This window comes from Oryctolagus cuniculus, chromosome 1 (assembly GCF_964237555.1).
Source record: "Oryctolagus cuniculus chromosome 1, mOryCun1.1, whole genome shotgun sequence".
NCBI lineage: Eukaryota > Metazoa > Chordata > Mammalia > Lagomorpha > Leporidae > Oryctolagus > Oryctolagus cuniculus.
In genome coordinates, this window is record NC_091432.1 from 63,437,651 (window position 1) to 63,449,939 (window position 12,289).

At 45.2% G+C, this 12,289-nt stretch overlaps 1 protein-coding gene across 2 annotated transcripts in view; it reads left to right on the forward strand.

Annotated features, from left to right (window-relative positions):
• The window catches only part of RNF121 (ring finger protein 121), an 88,661-nt gene that overhangs the window by 57,421 nt on the left and 18,951 nt on the right, over positions 1–12,289 (forward strand). For both annotated transcript variants that reach the window (XM_002708529.5, XM_008264615.4), the window contains 3 exons: positions 4,476–4,630; positions 7,949–8,056; positions 11,470–11,590. In XM_002708529.5, the coding sequence (XP_002708575.1) occupies positions 4,476–4,630; positions 7,949–8,056; positions 11,470–11,590 (384 nt within the window). The remainder of the gene's footprint in view (positions 1–4,475; positions 4,631–7,948; positions 8,057–11,469; positions 11,591–12,289) is intronic.

A 12,289-nucleotide genomic window follows, 5' to 3' on the forward strand; every position in this document is an offset into this window, starting at 1 on the left:
ACCAGGACTCAAACCAGCACCCATATGGGATGCTGGTGTCACACGCAGTGGCTTAACACACTGCACCACAATGCTGATGTCTGTTTCTGTCTCTCTCTTTTTTGTCTGTAAAATGACACTGAAAGACTGAAATGCCATTCCAGTGCTAGTTTCTTGACAGGTACACACTACAGAGAAGCTCTCAGCTACAGTTTCCAGGCTGGTAGCCACCAATGTCTGTGGCACCAGGCAAATACTTTAGAACATGCTATAAAGGTAAAATACACATCAGCTTTCAGAGCCTTATTAGTACAAACAATGGTAAAACATCTCACTAATAATTCTAATGTTGTATCTGCTGAAATACTATTTTGGATACATTTGGTTAAATAAAATATTCAAATTTATATCTTTTTAAAAACTTTTTTTAAAGATTTATTTATTTATTTATTTGAAAGGCAGAGTTACAGAGAGGCAGAGCAGAGGGAGAGAGAGAGGTCTTCCATCCACTGATTGACTCCCAAGTGGCTGCAATGGCTGGAGCTGCGCCAGTCAAAAGCCAGGAGCCAGAAGCTTCTTCCGGGTCTCCCACGTGGATGCAGGGGCCCAATGATTTGGACCATCTTCTACTGCTTCCCCAGGCCATAGCAGAGACCTGGATTGGAAGTGGAGCAGCTGGGACTTGAACCAGTGCCCATATGGCACTCAGGCGTTGGCTTTACCTGCTACACCACGGTGCCGGCCCCCTTGAAAACTTAGAAATGTAATGACTAGAAATTTTTTTTAAAGATTTATTGATTTCGCAGGCAGAGTGATGCGAGAGGGTGTGGGAAGAGAAATCTTCCATCTCCTAATTTAATCCTTATATAGCTACAATGCCCAGAGGCTGGACCAGGCTACAGCCAAGAGCCAGGAGTTTCATCTTTGTCTACCACATGATTGACAGAGGCCCAAACATTTGGGCCATCACTTGCAGTTTTCCCAGGCACTTTAGCATGGAGCTGGATTGAGGGAGCAGCTGGGACTTGAACTGGCACTCTGATATATGGTATGCGGGCATCACAGATGATGGCTTAACATGCTGTGTCATAATGAATCTTAAATTACATATGTAATTTGCATTATATTTCAGTTGGGCAGCAATGGTCTAAAAATCCCCAGGAGTAAATATTTTTTAAAGTTTTCTCTGCTTTGGAACATCAGGATACAAACTATTCTTTCCTCTTTATGGTGAGGGAATTTTTTTTAAGAAATTTATTCATTTTATTTATATAAAAGGCATGGGGACAAAGATCTCACATCCACTAGCTCACTTACCAAATACCCACCAGGAGCCTGGGCAGTGCCAGGCTGAAACTGGGAGCCAGAAACTCAACACAAGCCTAACATGTGGGTGGCAGGGACCTAATTATTTTCACCATCACCTGCATGCATTAGCAGGAAGCTGGATCTGAGAGCAGAAATGGGACATGAACCCTGTCATTTTCTTAACTAGTATGCCAAACACCCATTGTGCTCTCCTTTTTAAATTAGTTTTTAAGTTTATATTTAATTGACACATAAAAGTTAGAGGTATTTGTGGAGTATCATATGCTGTTTTGACACATGCATTCATTGAGTAATGGCCAAATCAGGTAAGCATCTATCTTCTGAAACACTTCTTTTATGGTCTCTTAATGTTCTTTCATTTGATGACCTCAGGAAGAAAACCCCCACTAAGTGCTAATTATCTTCTCATTTTATACCTACAACTCACCTTAGAGAAGTGACATCTAGTTAAAGTAGTGTGATTGAGGGAAGGAATTAGGCACAAGAAGCAGAAGATTGGTGGTTATTGCAGACTTGTTAGAATTGTGGTATGCATTAGAAACTTTTTTTTTTTTTAATTTTATTTTATTTTTGACAGGCAGAGTGGACAGTGAGAGAGAGAGACAGAGAGAGAAAGGTCTTCCTTTGCCGTTGGTTCACCCTCCAATGGCCGCCGCTGCAGCCGGCGCACCGCGCTGATCCGATGGCAGGAGCCAGGATCCAGGTGCTTTTCCTGGTCTCCCATGGGGTGCAGGGCCCAAGCACCTGGGCCATCCTCCACTGCACTCCCTGGCCATAGCAGAGAGCTGGCCTGGAAGAGGGGCAACCGGGACAGAATCCGGCGCCCCGACCGGGACTAGAACCCGGTGTGCCGGCGCCGCAAGGTGGAGGATTAGCCTATTGAGCCACGGCGCCGGCTATGCATTAGAAACTTTTTAAAAGAGATTTATTTATTATTTGAAAGTCAGAATTACACAGAGAGAAGGAGAGGCAGAGAGAGAAAGAGGCGCCGTGGCTCAATAGGCTAATCCTCCGCCTTGCGGCGCCAGCACACCAGGTTCTAGTCCTGGTTGGGACGCCGGATTGCCCCTCTTCCAGGCCAGCTCTCTGCTGTGGCCCGGGAAGGCAGAGGAGGATGGCCCAAGTGCTTGGGCCCTGCACCCCATGGGAGACCAGGAGAAGCACCTGGCTCCTGCCTTCGGATCAGCGCGGTGCGCAGGCCGCAGCGTGCCAGCCGTGGCGGCCATTGGAGGGTGAACCAACAGCAAAAGGAAGACCTTTCTCTCTGTCTCTCTCTCACACTATCCACTCTGCCTGTCAAAAAAAAAAAAAAAAAAAAAAGAGGTCTTCCATCCACTGGTGCACTCCCCAGTTGGCTGCAACAGCTAGAGCTGCGCCAATCCAAAGCCAGGAGCCAGGAGTTTCTTCTAGGGCTTCCACCTTGGTGCAGGGGCCCAAGGACTTAGGCCATCCTCTACTGCTTTCCCAGACCATAGCAGAGAGCTGGATCAGAAGTAGAGCAGCTGGGTCTCAAACTGGCGCCCATATGGGATGCCAGCACTGCAGGTGGTGGCTTTACCCACTGCACCACAGTGCCGGCCCCAGCATTTGAAACTCTTGAGCTGAAAAGTCTGGAGTTAAAACTCTGACGAAGGGGAAGTAAAATAGACACTCTTTAAAACAGAATTGTGGGCCGGCGCCGTGGCTCAATAGGCTAATCCTCCGCCTTGCGGCGCCGGCACACCGGGTTTTAGTCCCAGTTAGGGCGCCAGATTATGTCCCGGTTGCCCCTCTTCCAGGCCAGCTCTCTGCTATGGCCCAGGAGTGCAGTGGAGGATGGCCCAAGTGCTTGGGCCCTGCACCCGCATGGGAGACCAGGAAAAGCACCTGGCTCCTGACTTCGGATCAGCGCGATGCGCCGGCCGCCCTGCGCTGGCCACGGTGGCCATTGGAGGGTGAACCAACGGCAAAAGGAAGACCTTTCTCTCTGTCTCTCTCTCTCTCACTGTTCACTCTGCCTGCCAAAAAAAAAAAAAAAAAAAAAAGAAACCAGAATTGTGGGAGTAGGCATTTAGCCTAGTGATTAAGACATCTGCTGGGTTTGATTCCCAGCTGCAAGTCAGATTTGATTGCTGACTCTAGCTTCCTGCTATTGCATTCCCTGGGAGTCAGCAGTGATAACCCAAGCAAGAGGCCACTTGCTGGCCAAGTGGGAGAACTGGATTGATTTCCCAACTTTGATCTTGCCCAGCTCTGGCTGTTGTAGGCATTTGGAGAGTGAACTGGTAGATGGGTGTGTGTGTGCATGCACATACCCTTTTTCTCTCCCTGCCTCTGAATGTTTTTTTTTTAAACTCAGGAATGTGCCTCTCTAATAGGGAGTTTTACTTTCCTCTTATTTACTTATCCAAATTTACTGAGGACTTTTATGTGCCAAACACTTTGCTTCCACAAAGGAAACAAATGAACACAGCCCAGACGCTGCCCCCAAGGAGCTTATATTCAGGTAGAGAGTGAATCAGGCCTCATATTCTAGATAAGCACTGCAGTGATATCAAGAAAGTCCTTTTGAAGCCCTAGAAATTCATGACAGATTCTGCCTGGAAAGGAGACGGGAGGCTTCTCTTGTCTTAGATGTGGTATTATCAGGCCAAAAGGGAGGCAGGAATGAAGTTCTAGCCTGTGGGGGACAAAATGACTTAAAGGCATGGGGAGTGGGAGGAGACAATTCTAGAATTGGTGGTTTGGGCCTCTTTATGGGAAATTCAATAGTCTAGCTGAGTACTTTGGATCCTAGCCTGTGTGCAGGAGACTATTAGAGAATTTTAAGGCATTTTCCAGACCACACCTTAGAGACAGCAATTGGTCCTCCTGGAAGGATTGGGTGAGGAGTCACTGGCTACAGGGAGGCTTGCAAAGAGATAGTTGCAGTTTGCAGGCAAGAGATAGCAAGGGCTAGAATGGAAAGGAAAGAATATATCCAAGAGACAGTCAAATAGGGCTTGGAAGCGAGGAGTTGAGCATGGTCCTGGGTTTCTGTCTTTGATCACTAGTGGAGTTGTTTTCGTCCAAGATTGGAAATGTAGGGGAGGACCAGGTTAAAATAGAAAACAAGAAGCATTTTGGATCCATGGATTGGGCTGCGGCTGGAGCTGGTTTGAGCTGAAGTGCTTGTATTTGTGTTTCAGATGGTGACCCTCTTTCAGATGTGGGTTGTCCCCCTCTATTTCACAGTGAAGCTGCATTGGTGGAGGTTCCTAGTGATCTGGAGCTTCTTCTCTGCTGTCACAGCCTTTGTCACCTTCCGAGCCACACGAAAACCTCTAGTACAGACAACGCCAAGGTGAGAGTTGAGGTAGTGGGAAGGGCCCAGGTTTCCTAAAGCTATGCTTCTGGAAAGCATTGGAGGAAGGTGGGTTTAGATGGAAAAAAGCTTGCAGTTTTTGCCTTCCACAATGTTTTTTTGTAGGGCCCCACTGAAACAAGCTGATTGGGAGACCAACCCCTCTATGCACTGACTAACAACCACCATGTATTTCCCTACAGCTCATTTTATGGTTTATATCAAGGTCTATTTATATGAAAAGCAAACACAATCAGTAAGCAAATTCTTGGTGATCACTGTGGTCTTATTTTAAATGGTATTTTTGGGGTAGGCACTGTGGTGCAGCAGGTTATGCTGCGGCCTGCAGTGCTGGTATCCTATATGGCTGCCGGTTCGAGATGGCTGCTCCACTTCTGTGCTAATGCACCTGGGAAAGTAGCAGAAGATGGCCAAGTGCTTGGGCCCCTGCACCCACATGGAAGACCTGGAAGAAGCTCCTGGCTACTGGCTTTGGCATGGCACAGTCCTGACTGTTGCAGCCATTTAGGGAATGAACCAGCAGATGGAAGACCTCTCTCTGTCTCTCTCTCTCTCTCTCTGTCTCTTCTGTTTCTTTCTTTCTAACTCTACCTTTCAAATAAATAAATAAATCTTAAAAAATTTAAATGTTATTTTCTTCTGTGAACACTTCTCTGATCTCTGAATTATATTTTCCATTATATTTCTCATAATACCCTATAGTTTTCCTTCACAGAATTTATTGCAACTTATAACTAAATATTACTTTGAGTATCTATCTCCCCCACTAAACTTTGACCTTGAGATCAGGAACCACACCTATTTTGTCTGTCACTGGATATCTAGGACTTGCCACAGGGCCTGATACTTAGGAACCTACTTTATCAGTTTTTGTTGAGTGAATGAATCTCAACAAATTTACAATTTACGAACAAACAGTGCTTCTTTCTTGGGTTACAAAATAGCCACTGCCTGTATAGCCAAATAAATTTCTTTTTTGATCCTCCCAAGCAGCTTGTGAGGTTATTTTCTATACGTTCTTGACCCAATGAAAAAAGAGAGATTTTCTTATTCATTTAATACATACCTGCTATGTGCCAGGCCCTGTGCTGAGTGCTGGGGATACAGAGCCAGATAAGACATGATCCCTGCCCTCAAGGAGTGCTTGGTTTAATGGAGATGAACAAGAAAGCACCTGTTGTGGTGCATTTGGTAAGTGCTACAAGAAAGGTGTGCGAAGGTGCAGGAGCGCCTGACAAGAACTGGTCGGCCTGAACTTTGTATCCAGCTGGTCTAGAGTCTTTCAAATTGTAAATTGCTGTTCCTCTCACATCTCTATGTCTACTTCATTGCACTCCTTCCTCTGGCCTCTGATTTGTACAGTTGGTGATCCGGAAGCTGTGCTTTTGCTTTGGTAGTTGACTTCCAGGGCCATTATAGAAGATAACTGGCTCTGCAGGCAGGTGGATGTGGACTGGAACTCCATGCCCTGCCACTTGTTAGCTCTGTGACCTGATTTCTGTGAGCCTAGTGCAAGACAGCGTGAAGAGTCAGCAAGTAACAGTATCAGCACCTAACTAAAATGACTGAAAGTGTGTCAGTAATATGGCAGGATTTTTCTAAGAATAAACATTTGATAGTGTTTTACAGTTTTAAACATCCTTATTATTTTTTTTTTTTTTTTGACAGGCAGAGTGGACAGTGAGAGAGACAGAGAGAAAGGTCTTCCTTTTTTTTATTTTTTATTTTTTTTTATTTATTTATTTTTTTGACAGGCAGAGTGGACAGTGAGAGAGAGAGACAGAAAGAAAGGTCTTCCTTTGCCTTTAGTTCACCCTCCAATGGCCGCCATGGCTGGCGCGCTGCGGCCGGCGCACCACGCTGATCCGATGGCAGGAGCCAGGAGCCAGGTGCTTTTCCTGGTCTCCCATGGGGTGCAGGGCCCAAGCACCTGGGCCATCCTCCACTGCACTCCCTGGCCACAGCAGAGAGCTGGCCTGGAAGAGGGGCAACCGGGACAGAATCCGGCTCCCCGACCGGGACTAGAACCTGGTGTGCCGGCGCCGCAAGGCAGAGGATTAGCCTAGTGAGCTGCGGCGCCGGCCCATCCTTATTTTTTTTACTGCAGTATTTAATGAGTCTGTATTATATATCAGAAATGGGCTCTCTACAATACACTGAGAAAGGTAGCATGGTTTCCCCATTTTACAAATAAGTAAATTTGTCTTGGATAAATGATTTGATTGACCTGAGGTTACCTAGAAAATAAACCCTCTCTTAATTCAGACTAAGAGTTGCCTGACCTAAGAGTCCATATCCTTTCCACTGTGTGTCTCTTCTTGTGACTAGTGGAAACCCTGGATAATTGAGTCGTGTGTGATCCCTTTGAAGACAATGCTACAAGGTGTGGGGGGCCTTTTCCTACCCTGAGAAGTCATTATTGCTTGCCTGGCTGTAACAGGGAGGGACCTTGAGCTTCCTCCTGGGTCTAGGTAGGGTTGGCTTGTGTATTCAAGAAAATTGCCATATTCCCTACTAGTTCTCATCACATATAGCATAGTGGCTCCTGATAGTGGGGACTTACCATTATCATAGTTGAAAGGTTCTGGTTCATTCAAGGAACCATCTCCCCTCTCTTAATCCAGCTGGGGTCAACCATCCAGATTCTCCACTGCTCTTCATTGGATCTGGGGCATAATGCTCCTCCCTCACAGGCATGAGCAGTCCCATTCCATCCACCATGGCCACCTCTACACGTATACCAATTCAAAGGTACTTTTGAGGGCCTACCTCTTCATCCCTTCTGCTCCAGAAAAAAATTATTTCAGAAGCAAATTCCTTAGTCATCATTCCTTTCATTAACTACTGTGGATAGGAGTAAAACCATATTCAGAATAACCAACCCAGGTACAAAAGGCTGTAGCTAACTCTACCTCTGATTGATCTTTCCTTAAATTCCCTTTCCTGACAAGAACAACTAGCCTTGCCCTCCTTGTTCTCTTCTGATGTTGCTGGGGTTATTAGTTTTTACTTCTTCATCCAACTAATCTGAATTCAAGATGTTATAGCTGGCTGAGGTCAACTGTTCTCTTTCTTTGAGGCCAAAACCTCTTGGAATCTCTTTCTTCCTTTAGTCTGAGAAAATATAACATGTTGGTTCCCTAGTATATGGAAAAGTAAACAGCTTTGAGTAGTAGCTGAAGTTGCTCATTAAGTCTTGATGTTGCCGTTGATATGAGAGGAAGGGGTCCTGTTGGTCTCCAGGCCCCTGTGGCCAGCACCTCTGTCAGCCATACTAACATACTCTTCTTTCTCCAGGTTGGTGTATAAATGGTTCCTGCTAATCTATAAAATCAGCTATGCTACTGGCATCGTTGGCTACATGGCTGTCATGTTTACCCTCTTTGGTCTTAATTTATTATTCAAGTAAGTTCCCTTTACTTTTGTTTTTTCTGGTGTTTGGGAGAGGAGTGTCTGGGGAGATGGATATTGCTTACTGTGTTAAGTTTGGGATGTTCATAAGGGGAACATGGTACCCAGGATGGGAGGCTCTGGGGGAGATTGGAGAGAATGGACTGTCCATGGTTTGTTCTGGCAGAAATTAAAGGTTGTGTAGAGTCACAGTCCCAAATCATTGGTTAATATTTTTGAAGAGTTTATATTTTAGTGGAAAATTAGAATGCAGGTAAGTATTATAATGATTATAACCAATTACCCATATTGCTATCACTCCAACAGAGCCCATTTTTCTTTTCCAAATATATTATTTATTATAATACCTACTCTTCCCGAGTGGTCTTATATTCAAGTAGGCCAGGGATTGGCAAACTACCTGCTTTGGGCCAAATCAGCCCACAGCTTGTTTTTACAAAATGAAATTTTACTGGAACACAGCCATGCTCATTTATTTACATATTGTCTGTGACTACTTTTTTTTTTTTTTTTTTTAAGATTTATTTCTTTGTTTGAGAGGCAGAGTTAGAGATTGAGGGAAAGAGAGAGAGAGGTCTTCTGTCCACTGGTTTATTCCCCAGATGGCCACAGTGGCCAGAGCTGAAGCTATCTGAAGCAAGGAGCCAATAGCTTCTTTCAGGTCTCTCATGTGGGTGCAGGGGCCCAAGCACTTATTCTGCTTTCCCAGGCCATTAATAGGAAACTGGATCAGAAGTGGAGCAGCCAGGACTTGAACCAGAGCCCATATGGGATGCCGGTGTCACAGGTGGATGCTTAACCTACCGTGTCACAGTGCTGTCCCTGAATGTTTTTGTACTGAAATAGCAGAGTTGAATAGTTGTGACAGACACCACATGGGCCACAAAACCTGAAGTGTTTACTACGTGGCCCTTTACAAGAAAGGGTTCACTGACCTTTGGGCCAGACACTTGAATTCCACAATCATGGTTGGCCACATTTGGCAACAGGGCCACTTTGAAGGATGCAAGACAGGTAACATAGCAGGACAGTGACTGTAGGAGTCCCAGAATTGATATATGAGAGAGTGAGACCACTCACTCACAGACAGATGTGGAAGCCATCCTGGCCTGGGAGCCCTATCCCCCAAGGACATAGCCAGCTTTAAGAATGTCCCAGTCCAGATGCAGAGTGCCAACTACAGATCATTTTTAATATATAAGCATTTTGCCTGTTCTACCTTTGTCAGGTTTCTGAGGAAATAATTTTAGAGAATTGACCTATGGACATGAAGTCTTACTCCTTTGTCAGGCACATGGGTTATTTTCAGCTTAGTGCTATCACAGATAATCTGGCTGGGTTGTTTTCTGAGGGCACATTCCTAGGAGTGGGCTGGTGGTTGTTGCTTCTTGTCATGAGCTTTCCCGAAGATCTGTACCAGCATACAGGTCCTCACCCAACCCTAGTTGAAACAGAGACCAGGAAGCCTGAGCTTGGAGAGGGTGTTTGGAGGGTGTGGTCAATCTGTAAGCCAGAAGAGGGTGGGAGTGAGAATTCCTGAATGAGGGCAGTAACGGTTGCAGGCTGCAGATCATGAGGGGGCCTAGGTCTGGGACAGTGCAGGGAAGCTGAAGAGTTTTAGGATTCAAACTTAAGTTCATGGATAGGAAAACCACTAACTTCTTCCCCCAGCCCTGTGTATAGTAGGCAGGAGTGTCTTTGAAATGAAGTTTATTTAGGACAAGTAAAAATTAAAAATGAGTCTTGTATGAGGGAACAGCCAAATGGAACTCTTTCTTCCACAGGTTACAGGCTGAATGAATAAAGAGGATCTGGAAAGATTTAAAGGAATTCATCACTAGAGTGTCTAACACATTTCATCAGAACAAAGATATTTCTAAGCATCTTCCTAACCTGTGTGGTTAAAAAAAAAATACAAGTAAAGATTCAATATTATGTCTTAAAGATATTTCTTATGTAATTACAGATTCTTTTTGGTTGCCTAAACTATACAAAAAGGAAAAATTGAGACTCTGAATCATTTTTATGCTACTGATCAGGTTAATTGGTGTAAGATAAGTGTTGTTATGGTAGTGGGTTAGTTTTTTTTTTTTAATTTAAGATTTATTTTATTTATTTGAAAGGCAGAGTTAGAGGGAGAGAGAGAGATTTTCCATCCAGTGGTTCACTCCCCAAATGGCCACAATGACCAGGTTTGGGCCAGTCCAAAGCCAAGAGCTAGGAACTTCTTCCAGGTCTCCCAAGTGGGTGGCAGGGGCCCAAGTACTTGGGCCATCCTCCACTGCTTTCCCAGGCGCATTAGCAGGGAGCTCAGTTGGAAGCAATACAGCCAGGACTTGAACCAGCGCCCATAAGGGATGCCTGCATTACAGTGGTGGCTTAACCTATTACATCACAATGCTCACCCCAGTGGCATTGATATTACAAAGTTAATAATCAAATTCAACTTTCTATGATAAATATAAATTATAGTTTTAAGTAAACTTAAATATTTGTGCAAATATTTTAACAAAGGTAATTTCCTATAAAAAACGTGGATCCAGGGTTACAACTGATTGGTCCTTAGAATTATTAGAACAAACCTCCTACTACTGTAGACAATCTTTATTCATCATAATAAATTGACTTGAATTTAAGTTTAGCTTTGATAACATTATACAGAATATCTATGGATGCAACTAAAATTTTTATGACTGGTATGTAAATATTTTCTCTCTAATTTTAAACTTTTATTCTAAACTTGTGTTGGGAAAACTGTGGGACAATACGCAGAATCTAGAATATTCTGTAGGGACTTACTGCCTGGAGTGGATACAGCTCAGTGAGGGACATACTCTGTGCCCATTTGCCAGTTGCTGAGACATTCCCAGAATGAGGGGCCTGGCAGGGAGTGTGAGGCCACTGAGGTCATTTCCCTGTCTACTGCAGTGCCACTCAGGTCCTGACATGTTCTTCCCTTGCTGTGGGGGTTAAGCTGTGTCAGCCTGGGCAGCTTGCTGAGGTGAGGTAACTCAGTGAATTGCCAGGTTCTGGACTGAAATTCCACTCCTTGATGTCCAGCAGCTTCCAATGGTAGAGTCCTTAACTTGTAGATCTCAACGAGGGTAAGCCCTGAGCAGCTGCAAGGCCTGGCCACCAGTTAGGGGAGGCAGGAACTCGGAACAGTGTGGGACAGGGGGCCAGAGAGGATTCTCTGGCTTGGACTTTGCAGCTCACAGTGCTGGCTTCCTCAGCATGGGTCATGGGTCATTTGAAAGCAGGCGGCAGCCTGGATTAGCTCAGTTTGTCAGCACTTGCTCTAGCCCTGCGCCTTCCAGCTTTAGGCCCTGCCTTGTGTGTCACAGAGTAGTGATCCAAAGCAGTCGTGTCTAGGGCAGGCCTCACTAGCCATGCTGCTTCCCTTCCAGGATCAAACCTGAAGATGCCATGGACTTTGGCATTTCTCTCCTCTTCTATGGCCTGTACTATGGAGTTCTTGAGCGGGACTTTGCTGAAATGTGTGCAGACTACATGGCATCTACCATAGGGGTGAGTTCACCTAGTCTCTTTTTTTGTCATTTTATTTGGAAGGCAGAGAGACAGAAAACAGTCTTCCATCTATTGATTCATTCCCCAAAGGCTCACCCATAGCCAGGGTCAGGCCACACCAAAGCCAAGAGACCAGAATTCAACATGGGTCTTCCACATGGGTGACAGGGACCTTCTTCAGCCATCATCTGCTGCCTCCCAGGGGGTACATCAGCAGGAAGCTAGATGCAAAGCAGAATAGCTGGGATTTCACCCAGGCACTCCATTATGGGATGTGAGCATCTCAAGCAGGATTTTACTGCTGTGCCATGTGCCTGCCCCTACCTGGGTTCTTAATACTGCTTCCTGCTACTTCTACATTGTTTGGCTAGCAATACTTGCTTGATGGAAGAGAAAGGCACTAAAGGATGAGGTAAGCCAATTAAATCCTTCAGGATGTAGGTGGTACACATGGAGATTTCTTCCTTAAACTTTGGAAAGCCAGATATCACGTGACCCTTTAATTTATTACTTATTTATTTGAGAGACAGAGAGACATCGAGAAGTAAAGCTCCCATCTGTTGGTGCACTCACCAAATGTCTGCAATGGCCAAGGCTGGGCCAGGGCCAAAGCTGGGAGCAGGGAATGCAATCCAGGTCTCCTGCCATCATCACTCTGCCTCCTGTGGTCTGCATTAGCAGGAAGGTGGAATCAGGAGG